At 35.6% G+C, this 14,859-nt stretch overlaps 1 protein-coding gene and 1 pseudogene across 10 annotated transcripts in view; one reads left to right on the forward strand and one right to left on the reverse strand.

Moving 5' to 3' along the window:
* The window catches only part of LOC101024293 (membrane-associated guanylate kinase, WW and PDZ domain-containing protein 2), a 1,445,327-nt gene that overhangs the window by 445,785 nt on the left and 984,683 nt on the right, over positions 1 to 14,859 (reverse strand). For all 10 annotated transcript variants that reach the window (XM_031665959.1, XM_031665957.1, XM_031665955.1 and 7 more), the window contains one exon: positions 8,878 to 8,957. In XM_031665959.1, coding sequence (XP_031521819.1) covers positions 8,878 to 8,957 — 80 coding nt within the window. The remainder of the gene's footprint in view (positions 1 to 8,877; positions 8,958 to 14,859) is intronic.
* Positions 5,635 to 6,137, forward strand: LOC116274672 (annotated as a pseudogene).

Here is a 14,859-nt window from a genome sequence, read left to right on the forward strand (position 1 = left end):
AACGCTTAGGTATACACTAAACAAAACGTGCAATATACTTTTGCTGAAATTACAAAATGCTGATGAAAGAACTCAAAGAAGGCTTAAATAAATGGAAGGGCTTATCATGTTCATGGATTGGAATACTCAACACAGTAAAGATATATATTATTGTCAACTTAATCTGGAGGTTTAATACAATTCCTATCAGAATCCCAACAAGATTTTTGTAGTTCTAGAAAAGCTTATTATAAAATTTATATAAAAAGGCAAAAGACCTAAAATATCTAAGACAATTTTGATAAGAGTAAAGTAGGAAATATCACTATATTAATCTGTTCCCACGCTGCTATAAAGAACTTTCTGAGACTGAGTAATTCATAAAGAAAAGCAGTTTAATTGACTCACAGTTCTACATGGCTGAGAAGGCCTCAGGAAACTTATATTCATGGCAGAAGGGGAAGGAGGCATATCTTACATGGTGACAGGTGAGAGAGAGGGTGTGTGTGAGTGCAGGAAAAACTACCATTTATAAAACCATTAGATCTTGTGAGAATTCACTCACTATCATGAGAACAGCATGGGGCAAACTGCCCCATAATACAATCACTTCCCTCTCTTGACACATGGGGATTACAGGTCCCTGCCTCGACACATGGGTATTGCAACTCAAGGTGAGATTTGGGTGGGGACACAGAGCCAAACCATATCAATCACTCTACCTCAATATTAAGGTTTACTATATAGCTGCAAGAATCAAGACAGTGTAGTACAAGTGAAGGAATAAACCCATAGATGAAGAGAATCCAACAGTTTATGACAAAGGTGCACACACAATTCCATGGAAGAAGAATAGCCTTTTCATCAAATGGTGCTGGAACAGTTGGACATCCATAGGAAAAAAAAAATAGAGAGAGAACCTTACCCTAACTCTTACACATTAAACAAAAATTAACTCAAAGTACACCACTGACTTAAACATAAAAAGTAAAACTATACAATATTTAGAAAAAGTATGAAAAATAATTTTGGACCTGGGGCTAGATTGAAGAGTTCTAAGACTTACTACCAAAAGTCTGATTCATAAAAGGAAAAATGATCATCTGGATTTATCAAGGTTAAAAATATTTATCCATAAAAGATCCTGTTAAGGGGATAGAAAGACAAATTGCAGACTTGGAGAAAATGTTCATAAGCAACACATCTGTAAAGATATGTAAAGGAACTTGTATACATAAAGAACTTTCAAAACTGAGTTTAAAAAGCAAACAACTGGCAAAAGACATGATCAGATTTGCCACTAATTAGGATATAGATATGACAAATAATCATATAAAAAGATGTGCAATATCATTAGCAATTAGGGAAATGCAAATTAAAACAAAAAAGCAGTATCACTATACACCTGTCAGAATGGCTAAAATTTAAAAAATACTCATAACCTCAAATGCTGGCAAGGATGCAGAGAAATTGGATCACTTGTTCACTGCTGGTAGGAATGTAAAAGAGCATACCCATTCTAGAAAACAGTTTGGCACTTTGTCCTAAAACTGAAATGCACTTAGTATATAATCCAGCAACTGCACTCTTGGGTACTTAGAGAAGTGAAAACCTATGTTCACACAAAAATCTGTATGCAAACGTTCATAGCAGCTTTATTCATTCATATTAGCCAAAAACTGGATAAACCCACAAGTCTTTCAATGGGTACCCTAAAACAGACTGTGGTATATCCATGTCATAGCCTACTGGCATAGTGTACTGCAATAAAAAGTAGCAAACTATTGATACACACACTAGAATGTATTCCAATAGAATTATTTTAAGTGGAAAAGTCAATCTCAAAAGTTTACACACATTATGATTCCATTTGTAGAATATTTTTGAAACAAAGTTACTGAAATGAAGAACAGATCAGTAGCTGTCAAGGGTTAGGGATTGGTTAAGGGGAGGAGATAAGCATGGCTATGAAGGGGTAGCATAAGGGAGCCCTGTGGTGATGAAATGGTTCTGAATTTCAATTGCGGTCATATTTATGTATAACTACACATGTGATATCATCACATGGAACTACACACACATACAAACACACACACACACACACACACACACACACACACAGACAAGTACCTGGCAAAACGTGAAGTAAGCTCTGTAGATTGTACCACTACCAATTTTCTGGTTTTGATATTGTACTGTATTTATATAAGTTAACATTGGGGGAGGCTAGTGAGGGGCGTCTAAGACCTTCCTGTAAATTCCTTAGTAACTTCCTGGGAATTTATAATTATTTCGAAATTTAAAACGGTTTTAAAAAGTCATATTTGAAAAATTTTGAAATCATTCTGCTACTGTGCAAACCAGATTTGATGATGTCATTATTTTAAAAGTTGTATGCATTGAGGAGTAACGACAAGATATAATTCATTGCTCTACATGCGAGTAACTTGAGCAATTAAGAAACAAAGTAGGACAGAATTTTGTAATCCTTACCTAGGCACTACTTTATAGTCACATGAAATATTAACAGGTAGAAGGGGAAAATACATAAATCATTGGTGCAGGAAGGATATTCAAAATACTTAATAACTTTTATGGTCTGGACATAAACCAATCAATAACAGATTCCGGGGCCAACGAGAACAGATACCAGCCACAACCCAAAATTTGGTACTGGTGCACAACAGTGGAATATCCATCCTACCTGATTTATTTTCGATACATTGTACTATTTCCTGCACAAAAGATTCATAGTCCTAAAATGTTGGTATTTCTGAGTACTTCTGACCCGAAAAGACTGGAAAGGGCACTATATTATTGGATGAAGCATACCTCAAAACGTTGCTAAAGCACATCACGACTAATACCAGTCAGCTACAAAAGAATTGCTTCTATTAGGATATTTGAAATTTCTTCGTTTTTTACAAACATATAAAATATCAGTACAAAAACAAAATCACATTCAAGTTAATTTATTATATTTCAAGATAGGTGTTCAATATTTGCATATAAATAGTTTTTACAGTTTTGAACTTTTAGTACTTGAATAGTTAATACTGTTAGAATCTTTTTATGAGTTCTTCCTTGAGGAAAGATTCCAAGGTGCTTTGTGAACATAATCTTAGCAGGTTTATCAGATTAGAAAGATAAATACTGAAAGGTAAAATTAATTTGGTCATACTTAATTTTCTTGAGAAATTAGGATCACTAATTATCAAAACAAATTTAATGAGAAAGGCCAAAGCCCCTATTTAAGGGAAGATAAACAATGTAATTTAGAAACAGAATCTGAAATATGAACATAAAAGTATGAACGTTTTAATCAGTGTGTCAGTTTTATAAAACTCATTTAAGAAATGAATTGAAACTAATTAGTGTTTTCTACTATTTTAGAAAGGCAACTTCCTTCTGCTGAAAAACATCCTGTTTAATAAGTATTATAAAGCATGGCATATGCTGTCTTTGTTCATGCACATTGTGGACACTTTTTTAAAAAGACAGATTAATTAATTAGTTCAAAGCATTAGTTAATTCCAATTGAAATGCACTACTCATGCAGGTAAATGTGTTAAGATTATGTAATTTTTTTTTCCTGTAGTAACATAAGAAAACTCACTTAAAATTCATACGTATTGAATATAGAAACAAAGTCACCCAGTTCATGCAGATGTAATTATAACTTCATGAACATTTAGAGACAGCTTAACAGGTTGAAGGGGGGAAGGCACCCAGTGTATTACTATCAGGTTGGAATTACCTAGATGGATAATTTTAGCCTATATGGATTTGTTCATTTCCATTTTGCCAGGACATTCTACAGTAATTCAAAGCTGTTAAGGTAGGATAACTATTCAGAATTTTTTCCCAGTTATCTTCTGTAAGGCTCATTTGCTGGCTCAGAGTATTATCTGAAGGAAAGAAAATGATCAGTTATTTAGAATTGATGGCACTACAATCATGGTGCTTCCAACATGTGAAGGTAAATCTGCATGAAAGAAGTAGAACTCCCATTTTACAGGTAAGAAAATCTAGGCTCCCAGAGATTAAGTACCTTGCCCAAGAACCCACAGATTTGGGTTTGGAACAGTTTTTCCTGACTCCAAATCTTAAACAATTTCTTCTCCTGCACATTATAGTGTGATCCTAGTGGGTGGTCCTACAAGGCTTACTTCACTTTTGAAATGGATTCTAACCCAGCAACGGTCATGGGATGTCAGCACAGAAATGCTTGTGATTGAAAATGTCTCAGAAGGATACCATATTACTGACTCTGAGGGCAGAAATATGATGGGGTTTTACACACACTTTAACCAATCTTGCATCCAAGTTATTCAGTGGTTAACTGCTATTTCTGTGGCATTTTGAAAAAGACTATATTGGCTTGCTAAACAGCACTCCCCCAAATACTAATATTAGAATCCAGTAGTAGGTGGAGACGTTTTTTCTGCCATGTAGACTGCTGCTAAAACTCCAAAAGTGTACAGAGCTATGACAAATGCACAGAACATAATGACTTCAGTATTTCCAACCCTATTGTGAGAGAAGGAAGTATGTTTTCACATTTAGTAGCAGTATTATCCTTTAAGTAAAAAGGCAAAATGATTGCTTTACTGTCAGCAGACTAAGTGCTTGTTTAATATATATTTGTTCTGAGCCATCCATGTCCTGTTTCTCCTTAATACCAATGAGAACACTTTTGTTAGTTTTTTCTCTAGTCTAGTTAGCATCCCCTCTCATCTCTCTTTTACTTTTATTCCTCTTATATTAATTGGACTAGGAATTAACTTTACTCATTTATGTAAACAGATCTGAAGATGCAAACATTTCCAGATACATATCTACATACACTACATATCTCTATACATTCATACATACTGAACACACATATATGACAAAATAATATATAATCTTCAGTTATTAAAATGTAAATTAGGATAACAGTAAAGATTTTATGACATCCAGCCCAGTAACATCCAAAATGTACAATTTTAAAATTACTGCACTAAAATTTCTGCTACCAGATAGGATGGAGTGAGTAGCTTATTAGACATGAGAAAACAGAAAGTCTAGATAAAATGTAAAAAAATAAGCAGCTGAAAGAAATCAGAAACTAGCTGAAGCAACATGATTCTCAAAAGGGAACCCTGGAGAGGTGAAGGAAGAATTTGCAGCTGCTTTTTGTTGAATCTGGGCTCTTAGAACAGTATAGACTCGGCCTGGGGAAAATGCCGCTGCTGGACATTAAAGAAACCAGAAAAGTGAGGACTCTTGAGGCACTGGAGTGACAAATATAGATGTGAGAGATTTCAAACAGTCAGTCAGTTATCTCCTGACATTTGTCAGTTCTGGAGCTGTAGGATCTAGAAGCAAAAGAGTTACGCTAAATCCCCTGAAAAACACCTCAGATTTTTGGGAGACTGGCAATCCTGAGAAAAAAAATATTTAAAAATATTGGTGTTCAAGACCTGCCAAGAGTAGAGTCCCACACAAACATGGTAGATTACGGTTTGTCCTGTGGATCAAAATTCAGCCCGCCCCGATTTTTGTGTGGCCCATGGGCTAAGAATAGTTTACACATTTTCGAATAGTTGAGGAAAAATCAAAAGAAGAATAATATTTTGTTATGTGAATATATAAAACTCGCCCTGGCCCAAGATGGCAGACGAGGCCACCTGACGTGTTCTGTCTGAGATTCCGGCACTGAAGACTAATGCAGGACCCCAAGATTGGGAGTTGTGGGTGCAGCGACTGAAGAAGGAGTATCAGTCCCTTATCTGGTATGTGGAGAACAACAAGAACGCCAACAATGATGGTTCCAACTGGAGTCCAACAAGGTAGCGACTCGGTGGTTTGGAAAGTGTTGGTATATCCATGACCTCCTGAAATGTGATTTTGACAACGAGTTTGAAATTCTTCTCACATATCTTACTACTGCCCCAGAAATTGCAGTCCCCGAGCTGGATGGAAAGACAGCAAAGATGTACAGAGGTGGCAAAATATGCCTGATGGATCATTTCAAATCTTTGTGGGCCAGGAACATACCCAAATTTGAACTAGCCCATCCCATGGCTCTGGGGCTGGGTCCACGGCTGGCAGTGGAAATCCCTGATCTGATTCAGAAGGGGGTATTCCAGCACAAAGAGAAATGTAACCAATGAAGGACCAAGCCACTGAGGCAGGGCAGAGGGACTTTTGATAGGCTTTGGTCCTGTTTTCCTGTGTATCACACTTAACTCATCTAACTGCTTCCTGGGACACCCTCTACCTCTAGTTGTCACTAAGTAGCTGCAGCAGGAGGAGGGGGGGAAAAAAGCCAACACACCAAGCAGTATTGCTACTGGGTTTCTAAGGCTGCACAGGGAAGTGAAAGACTGGTCTTTGGAAAATCAAGAGGCAATTTTTATCCTCCCCCCAAGTGGAACAATATGCGGTCCTGGAGGCATGGGGGTAACTGGAATACAGTACATAGTCTTTCTGGTTTCAGGAGACAACCCATCAATAAAAGCTGCTTCCTCTGGTTAAAAAAAATAAAAAAAGAAAGAAAAAGAATAAGAAAGTACAAAGAAAGTATCCAAAACTCAAATTTTGATGTCCATACATAAATCCTTATCAGAACACATGCATGACCTTTATATATTGACATATGCTGCTTTTGTACAATGAGTGCAAAGAAACTGAATGACCTGCAAAACCTAAAGTCTTTATTACCTGGCCCTTGACAGAAAATGTTTGCCAACCTGCACTAGGCTGTTAGTTGAAAACTCTGGTGGCCAAACACTCAAAGAACAGTGCAAACTCAATCCAACCTCACGCTGGCTCAGTTCTGGTTTGGATTAGGGTAATTAGCTTTCACTCTATCTGCCTAGCAGAGGAACGGCAAATGTTTGCTGGAAAAAGATATCATCATTGGAGCCTCTACATTTTTTAATACACATTTTATATCTATTCCTGCATTCAGAAAATTACTGTATTAACTTTTCTCTGAGCTGAAGTGTGATACATATGAAGAATCATGACTTAGCTGGCAAGTTCAATAGCAATCCATTAACATCTAGTGTTGTTATTAAGTAATACTAATCTATGTCATTTAAAGAAAAGTAAAACATAGGTAACAATGTTACCTAAAAGCACTTTTCTTGGCAAGAAAACTTAAAATAGGTGTCCAGAATAATAACATTCTAACAAAGTAGATGTTAGTTTCCACTGTAAAAATGGTCCAATAATATAAATATGTGAATTATTTATTTTGTAGTAAATGAAAACAAACAGCAGTTGACGAAGTTACAAATCATCCCGATCTATAAACTGAATTCTAGAACTTGTTTCTCAATGACATTTGGTTCAGAGGACACCAGCATCATATTGTAGGCATCTACCATCTTGTGAAGTCTGATAAGCACAGATGTGGGAAAAACAATGTTGAAATGTTATAATTATGCAATATGTTATGCTTGCATCTCTCTCAGGATTTTAAAATTTGATTTTAGTAGCTTTTTATAATAAAAAGCACAACTCAAAGGTGCAAGACAGCTGAGAAGTTCAATATGTCACAGAACTGCAAAATTGTTAAATTCACTTTAATTAGGATTTACTAAGGTTTTACAACTGTGGCATAAGTAAATCATAACTCTCAGTTAGAACAGGTTATGTTAATTTTCAGACTATCACATTTTGTAACACATGTTTCATTAGTGTCAATGAAATATAATCCAATCATGCTTACAAGTTCAGGTCATACAATAATTGTATGGGATTCAACTGCATACAGTTGTACTATTATACAGAAAGGTACAGATGTGGTTATGAACACAAAATTAAATATAAACTAAAACTGGATATTTGTACATTTATATATGTTCATATAAATTACAATCTCTAATTTTTAATTTAACTCAGTCCCTAGCCTGTGAACAGTTACCTTATAATATAGGAATGCACAATGTCACGTGGATAGTATCTGAGAAAGTCAGAATTATGCTTGAAAAGAAAGGCATTTTAGAATTAGACACTTTTTTAAAAGTTAACTTTTTAAAAACTTTGTTTAAAGTTCAAATATTCTCTGCTGTTTTCTTCACCTTTAAGAGCTCCTCAATGACAGAAACCTCTGAACAGAGCTCTAATAATTTAATCACATAAAGAATGTGAATGTGGTCATATAATAAATCATTAGAGAGTATGCTATTGATCATCTTAAACTATATGTGCTCCTTTAAACTCAATATTTTAAAAAAATTACAAGTATCATCAGTAACAGACTTCACTCATATAATTTATGAATTTAAAAAACAAGGTTTACATTTATCTAGTCCTCAAAATTATTTTTAAAAAATTCTTCACAGGCATGAAAACAGTCTATTTTAAAGCAGGTCAATATTAGAACATTGAGAACTGGAAAATACTAAGGCTAATCTAAGACATTCAGGCAACTGGTTATTTTATTTAAATACTTGATTCAAGGAAAGCATTTCTTTATATTACTGAGTCCTTAATAATTGCTAGAATGCTATGCCTTTGAAAACAAACTCAAATATTATAGTGCCACAAACTGTTTCTCTTATGCATCATATCTGACCCCAATTAAAAGATCAGAGTCCTCAGAGCGACATATTGCTAACAAAAAGTCCTTAGTAGGTAGTGGAAAGTCAGGCCAGGAGTCAGACAGAACCAACAGAGATGACAGAGATGTGATATTCAGCACAGCCTCCTCGGAGAGAAAAAGCAAAACCACATGGCCCTGCTGAAATGCCGAGTGAATTCTCTCTCTTCTCTGAGCATTAAACATTACATCGTTAAAATTGTTTCAGCTAGATGACTGCCTCTTCAGGTGAGACTCTCACTGAAGAAACACAAACATTCTCAAAGCACATTGCTGAACGCCATAAAAACTTCATAACCTACCATTTTCTTTGCACTCTTCTGGAGGTTTAGCCTTTTTCGCAAGTCGTGGATCCAGCCATGATGTTGTCTTTGTGTTATGGCTGAAAAGAAAAGAGATCACTCTGAACAGACACATACTAAAAGGAATCAAGTTTATTCCTTTAAAAAAAAAAAAAAAAAAAAAAAAAAAAAAAAAAGCAGGGTTAGTCCAACAAAATTGCAATCGATACACTTAATTTGCTTACTGGTTCTAAGTAGCCCTGAAGGAGGTGTAAGAGTAATTGTGCAAGGCAGCTGTAAATTTGGCAACCTCAGCTCCCTGTCCTCAAAGCAGCTATTTTTATTAAAATCAACTAGAATGTTGCCAAGTTAACCTCATTGAAAATGCAGAACTCATCCAGAGCAAAAGGAATTTATTACAAATACAGGATTCTCCAGTTGGAAGAGCACAGTCCACGGGCTCTGATAATGTTTCCTGAGTTTTGCAAAAGAATTATTTTCATCTTAAACCTACCCTTTTTATAAACAGTTGTTTTGTTACGCTTTAACTACAGAGCTGGCAGAGGCAGTACAAAAGTGATGCAGATTATAGCATGTTCTTGGGATTCCTGCATTTTCTCAATAAGTGATTAATAGCAATTTTATTAACTCACATTAAATTATCTTTCATCCAAATACTTTCAACCCAGCTCAGAAGGTAGGGGACAAGACTGCCTGCATTCTAATGTTTCTGAAATGGAATTTCCAGAAATTAATGATAAAATAATATTTTTGCAAAAATGTTTTCTTGTAAGACTTTTGCCAGAAATTTAACAAGTAAAGGAGAGATATTCTTAGCGTTTCTTAAAGTGGTTGTGAAATAACCTGCATTGGAATTACCTGGTGGACAATGCATATTAACAATGCATATTCTGGGTCCACAAAGAACTATCAAATAAGAATCTTTGAGATGGGGCTACACAATCTCCATCACTGGCAAGCACTCCCAGTACTTCTTATGCACACTACAATTCAAGAACCACTCATGGCTCGTAATTGCTCATCGAGGCCAAAATATTTACTGTGTACAGCTGTCTCAAGGGATCTCATCTACCAATGGACAAATTATCAAGAATGCAACATTTGTGAGGGCCTTGGGAAAAGAATGAGCAAAGGCACAGGTGTGGGAACATGTGAGGTGTTTCCAGGGAACAGTCAGAAAGCCAATGAATGAAACATGAAAGGAAGAATAGAAGAGAAGATGGAAATAGAAATCAGAGCCAGGTAATAGGCATACTTTAACACAGTTGTAAGGAGGTCAAAATGGTAATGATGATACAAATTTCACATGTATTCTCTTTATTTAATGAAATTTAACTATATGTTGCCAATCATAACCACAAATGTTAGCTAGATAATCTGATAAACAAGTCTGTACTTGCAATGAAGGTCAGAAAATTCACCCAGGCACTATATTTAATCACAAATATGTAAAAACCAAGTTCCTTCTTAATGGAGGAACTTTCAAGGCAGGAAGGAGGGAGGATGGAGTCAAGATGGGTAGCAGAAAGCTATTCTGAGGTGTTAAATCACTCTTCAAATAGCATTTTCTGAATGATCATCCATCCCATCTGTGTAGGTATAGAGCCATCTATGATTAGAGAACTGTGACACAAAGACCCTTGGGTCATGAAGTTTCTGCTCCTGAAGAAGATGCCATTTTATTTCTGACTTCCACATGGGACAAAGACAAAGTATTCTCCATCACATTCTTAACATTTAAGAGCTCTTCGATGATAAATGCCTCTCAACGGGCTCTAATAAGTTGATCAGATAAAAGCTGTGAATTTGATCAAATAATAAATCATCGGGAGAGCACGCCAGCTTTTATTTTTCCTCAATTTGACCCTTGTAAAGTCTGGTGGTGCTTCATTATCAAGTTTTAGAAGGATATAAAGTATTGCAGACACTTTCATCTGGTTCTGGCCTTCGTTTGTATGTCAACATAATCCGGCATTTTCTTCTGAACTAAAGACTTAAAGCTTAAGGATGCAGGTTCTGACTATTCCTAATGTGAGGATAGGGGCACTGGGTTCAGTGTTTGCTGCTCTCATTTTTTAAAAAATCACTTAAAAAATGCTCTTTATAGACATGCCTCAGTTCAAATTGTGTGTGTGTGTGTGTGTATGTCTATGTTTCTATGAGGTGGGGAGAAATCTTGGGAAGTAAGCAGGAAAATACATTTCTCTTCTTTTTGTCCTCACCTGCTTCTTCCAAATCCTTTCCCCTTTTTGGAGAAAAGTGATTTCTAGGCTCCTTAGACATATTCACAAAAGCAAACACATCCTTGGGTAAGTATTAAGGGAACATTACTAAGCCACTGCAGAGAGTCCAATTACCATTTCTACTGCACACCACCATGGGTCTCAAATACTGGCTAATTTAGTAGAGAACTGTGAATTTTCCAGCTTTCCTGAGTTTATATAAAGCATTTCATTACAGGCTGATTTTTTTTAGGTTGAACTAGCATTAACGGTATGTCACTTTAATACATTTTGACAGATTGAGTCTCTTATAGTTAACACCATTTTTAGCTGATCTTCAGAAACGATTCTGAAAGCAATGTGGGTAGTAGTTACCTCCAGTAATTGTCTTAAACATCACATGAAGATCTAGCACAGTATTTTTCAACAGTGGTTCTCACCAGCCTTGTAATTTGCAGGCTCCTCCAAGATTCCTTGCAAATAGGATATTTTTAATGCATTGGGAGACAACAGACCAATCAGCTCTTCCACTTCCCTTAAATTACATATTTTAAACCTTAATAATTCCATTTGCAAACAGAATTAAATGTCGGGCAGGAAACTGTGTTCAAAATGGGATCATTAAGGGATTTTTCCACATTCTGTGTACTATCAGGTTTAAGGAGGTTATTTCCTTTCAGTTCCTAGCTAGGGCAGATTCAGGTGCATGACATCAGTTTTCTGCATCTATCCAAACTGTGTGTCACATAAATACCAGGAAAAGAAAATGCTAGATAATTTTATATTTCAATTCAAATTTCCTTAACAGAGACACATACACATACACAGGCTACATTTGCACAGAAACTTTTCTTATTCCAGCCGGAGAATTCAACAAATATTTTCTAGGAACTTTGAATCACACTAATATACTACTTCATGTATTTTTAGGATAAAGTGAATGTGATGATCATGAAAAGTGAGAGGTCAAGTGAAAAAGCCAGTAGCTATTTAAGTTCAGTTAATGTCATATTTTAAAACTGAGATGAAAACCAAAAACAATGGTTTATCATATGGGCATATCCCAAACTCTTCTCTGATGTTAAACTAAACACTGGGTCTGTCTAGAGGACTGGAATAAGCCAGAAGTGAAATTTCAGTCAAGTCCGCGTTTCTAGTTTAAATTCATATCAGAATGGCCTTGAAAATATGCAATAGGCGGATCAGCAATGAACAGACATTCCTGTACAACTTGTAAGCTTAAATTTTGCCAAACTGACAGAAGCAGCAGGTTAAATAATACCCTATCTTCTGAGAAAACATTCTTCTCACATAGAACATGCTTCATTTCAACAGGAAAAGCTATTTACAGTGCAGCACACCATTGCAAAGTTATTCTATCTCTTGTCATTTCTTGATTGTCTACTGTGTCAGGGAAAGCAGCAGAACTTTCAGATATGTCCCTTCATTTAAAGCTAATAAGCCTTTGTGGCTAAGTATTATGAATTCCATTTTATAGATGGAGAAACCCAGGTTGGGGGAAGGTGAGTAACTTGCCCAAGGCTAAACAGCTAGTGCATGAAACTGAAAGAGCCAGCTAGCATGAAACCCAGATACATCTGACTTCCAGGTACAAGGTTTTCTTTCTTTCTTTTTTTTTTTGGTCTGAAACCAGAGGCATCTGGAACCTCACACTTGACTTTTTATACTGAGGTACTTCATTTCACTCCCTGGGATAGTAATCAAGAGTCTGTTTCCCAGCTTCTGCCAGTAGTTTAGAAATAGACCTTTACCTACTATTTATGGATAGTAATTATTGAATTCCTTTTTAAGTGTAAATGCTTTGCACTTAGTAAGTATGATATTAAGTTCCATGTTCATAGAGACGAAAGAGAGCATTGTGATTGAGGAGGCATTGATAATATCACTGGAAAAGTTTTCTCCCTATAAACTTAAATTCTGTATTTGAATCACTTTCTTTTTCTTTTCTTTTTTTTTTTTTTTTTTTTTTTTGGACAGGATCTGACTCTATTGCCCAGGCTGAAGTGCAATGGCATGATCTTGGCTTACTGCCATCTCCACCTCCTGGGATCAAGTGATTCTCCCACCTCAGCCCCCAGGTAGCTGGGACTACAGGTGCATGCCACATACCCGGTTAATTTTTGCATTTTTTTTTTTTGTAGAGATGGGGTCAAATTCCTGAGGTCAAGCAATCTGCCTGCCTTGGCCTCCAAAGTGCTGGGATTACAGGCATGAACCACCATGCCTGGCCCTGAATCACTTTCAAATCAATTTTTCTTCATTCAAATCTGAAAATTTTTCTAAAATGAAGTCTTCTTAGAAAGCTGATTCATATAATCTACATATGAATATTTGGTCTTAGAAGCTATATTAAAGAATTATGTTATTAAGAAATGCTATCAATGGATGCACTATTTGTTAGGAGCAAAACTTAAATTTTTCTTATAGATCATGCCATATTCTATTTTTCTGTTCCAGCTTTTCATTCACTCTATTATTTACTCTATTGTTTGTCCAGTCAGGGCACAAACCTCTTTTCCATTTCTTAGGTATATACATAACTGGATCTTCAAGGGTAACCTAATTCAAACCTAATATTAAAACATGTTCTCCATTCCTAATTTCTGTTTCCTTTTCTTTTCTTTCCTTCTTTAATATCGCCAGAGCAAAATGTTTTCACTGCTGTACAGCTATTGGAAAAATTCAATTTCATCAATTGAAATGTTCTTAGTGAAATGAAAAACTTTTATTATTAAACACATTCCTTTCCTTTGCTCTGTTTTCTCTAAAACTAGAAACAGACTTAAAACGATGATTAATAAGTCCTCCAAATAGCCAATTCTGAATCTCAATCTTAAACTGATAGCTAAATGATATTTCTCTCCACCCTGGGAAATACCATGCCAGAAGAATAACAAGAGATTAAATCCAGTGACATTTGATTGCATAAAACAATCTTCTGAACAAGATAAACAAGGTTCAGCTAAATATTCTGGAGTCAATAGCAATTCAAAATGTCTGTGGATGATAAGGTTTCAATAGTAGTAGTGATATAGGTTCAGAGGCAATAATAACAGACTGATGACTTAACTTTAGGTTTAAACAAACACTTTTATTATTATTATAAGTTCTGGGATACACGTGCAGAATGTGCAAGTTTGTTACATAGGTATACACATGCCAGGTATACACATGGTGGGTTTGCTGCACCCACCAACCTGTCATCCACATTAAGTATTTTTCCCAATGCTATCCCTCCCCTAGCTCCCCACCCTCCAATAGGCCCTGTGTGATGCTCCCCTCCCTGTGTCCATGTGATCTCATTGTTCAACTCCCACTTATGAGTGAGAACATGCAGTGTTTGGTTTTCTGTTCATGTGTTAGCTTGCTGATAAACATTAATTGTTAAAGGTATATAAATTGAGTAGATTTTACACCATAGTCAATAAAATCCTGAGGATAATTATAACGTTTTCCAAAAGACTTTCTCTTCCTTCTATATCATTTCAAAATAATTATTAAAGGCAATGATTGGATATATCTAATGTGATAAACAGTGGAAACTTGTTCCTTCAAGACTCCACTCACCCAAAGTTTCACTACTTTTTTCTATCTACACATAGGTAATACACAAATAAAGCTACTGTCAATGAGCACTTTAGTGGTTGTTTCCTAAATAATATTCCTACAATTTCTCTTAAGCATATGAATATTTGCATTTGCCATTTTACCTTTCATGTGTTTAGAGAATATTTTAAAA

This window comes from Papio anubis, chromosome 4 (genome assembly GCF_008728515.1).
Source record: "Papio anubis isolate 15944 chromosome 4, Panubis1.0, whole genome shotgun sequence".
NCBI lineage: Eukaryota > Metazoa > Chordata > Mammalia > Primates > Cercopithecidae > Papio > Papio anubis.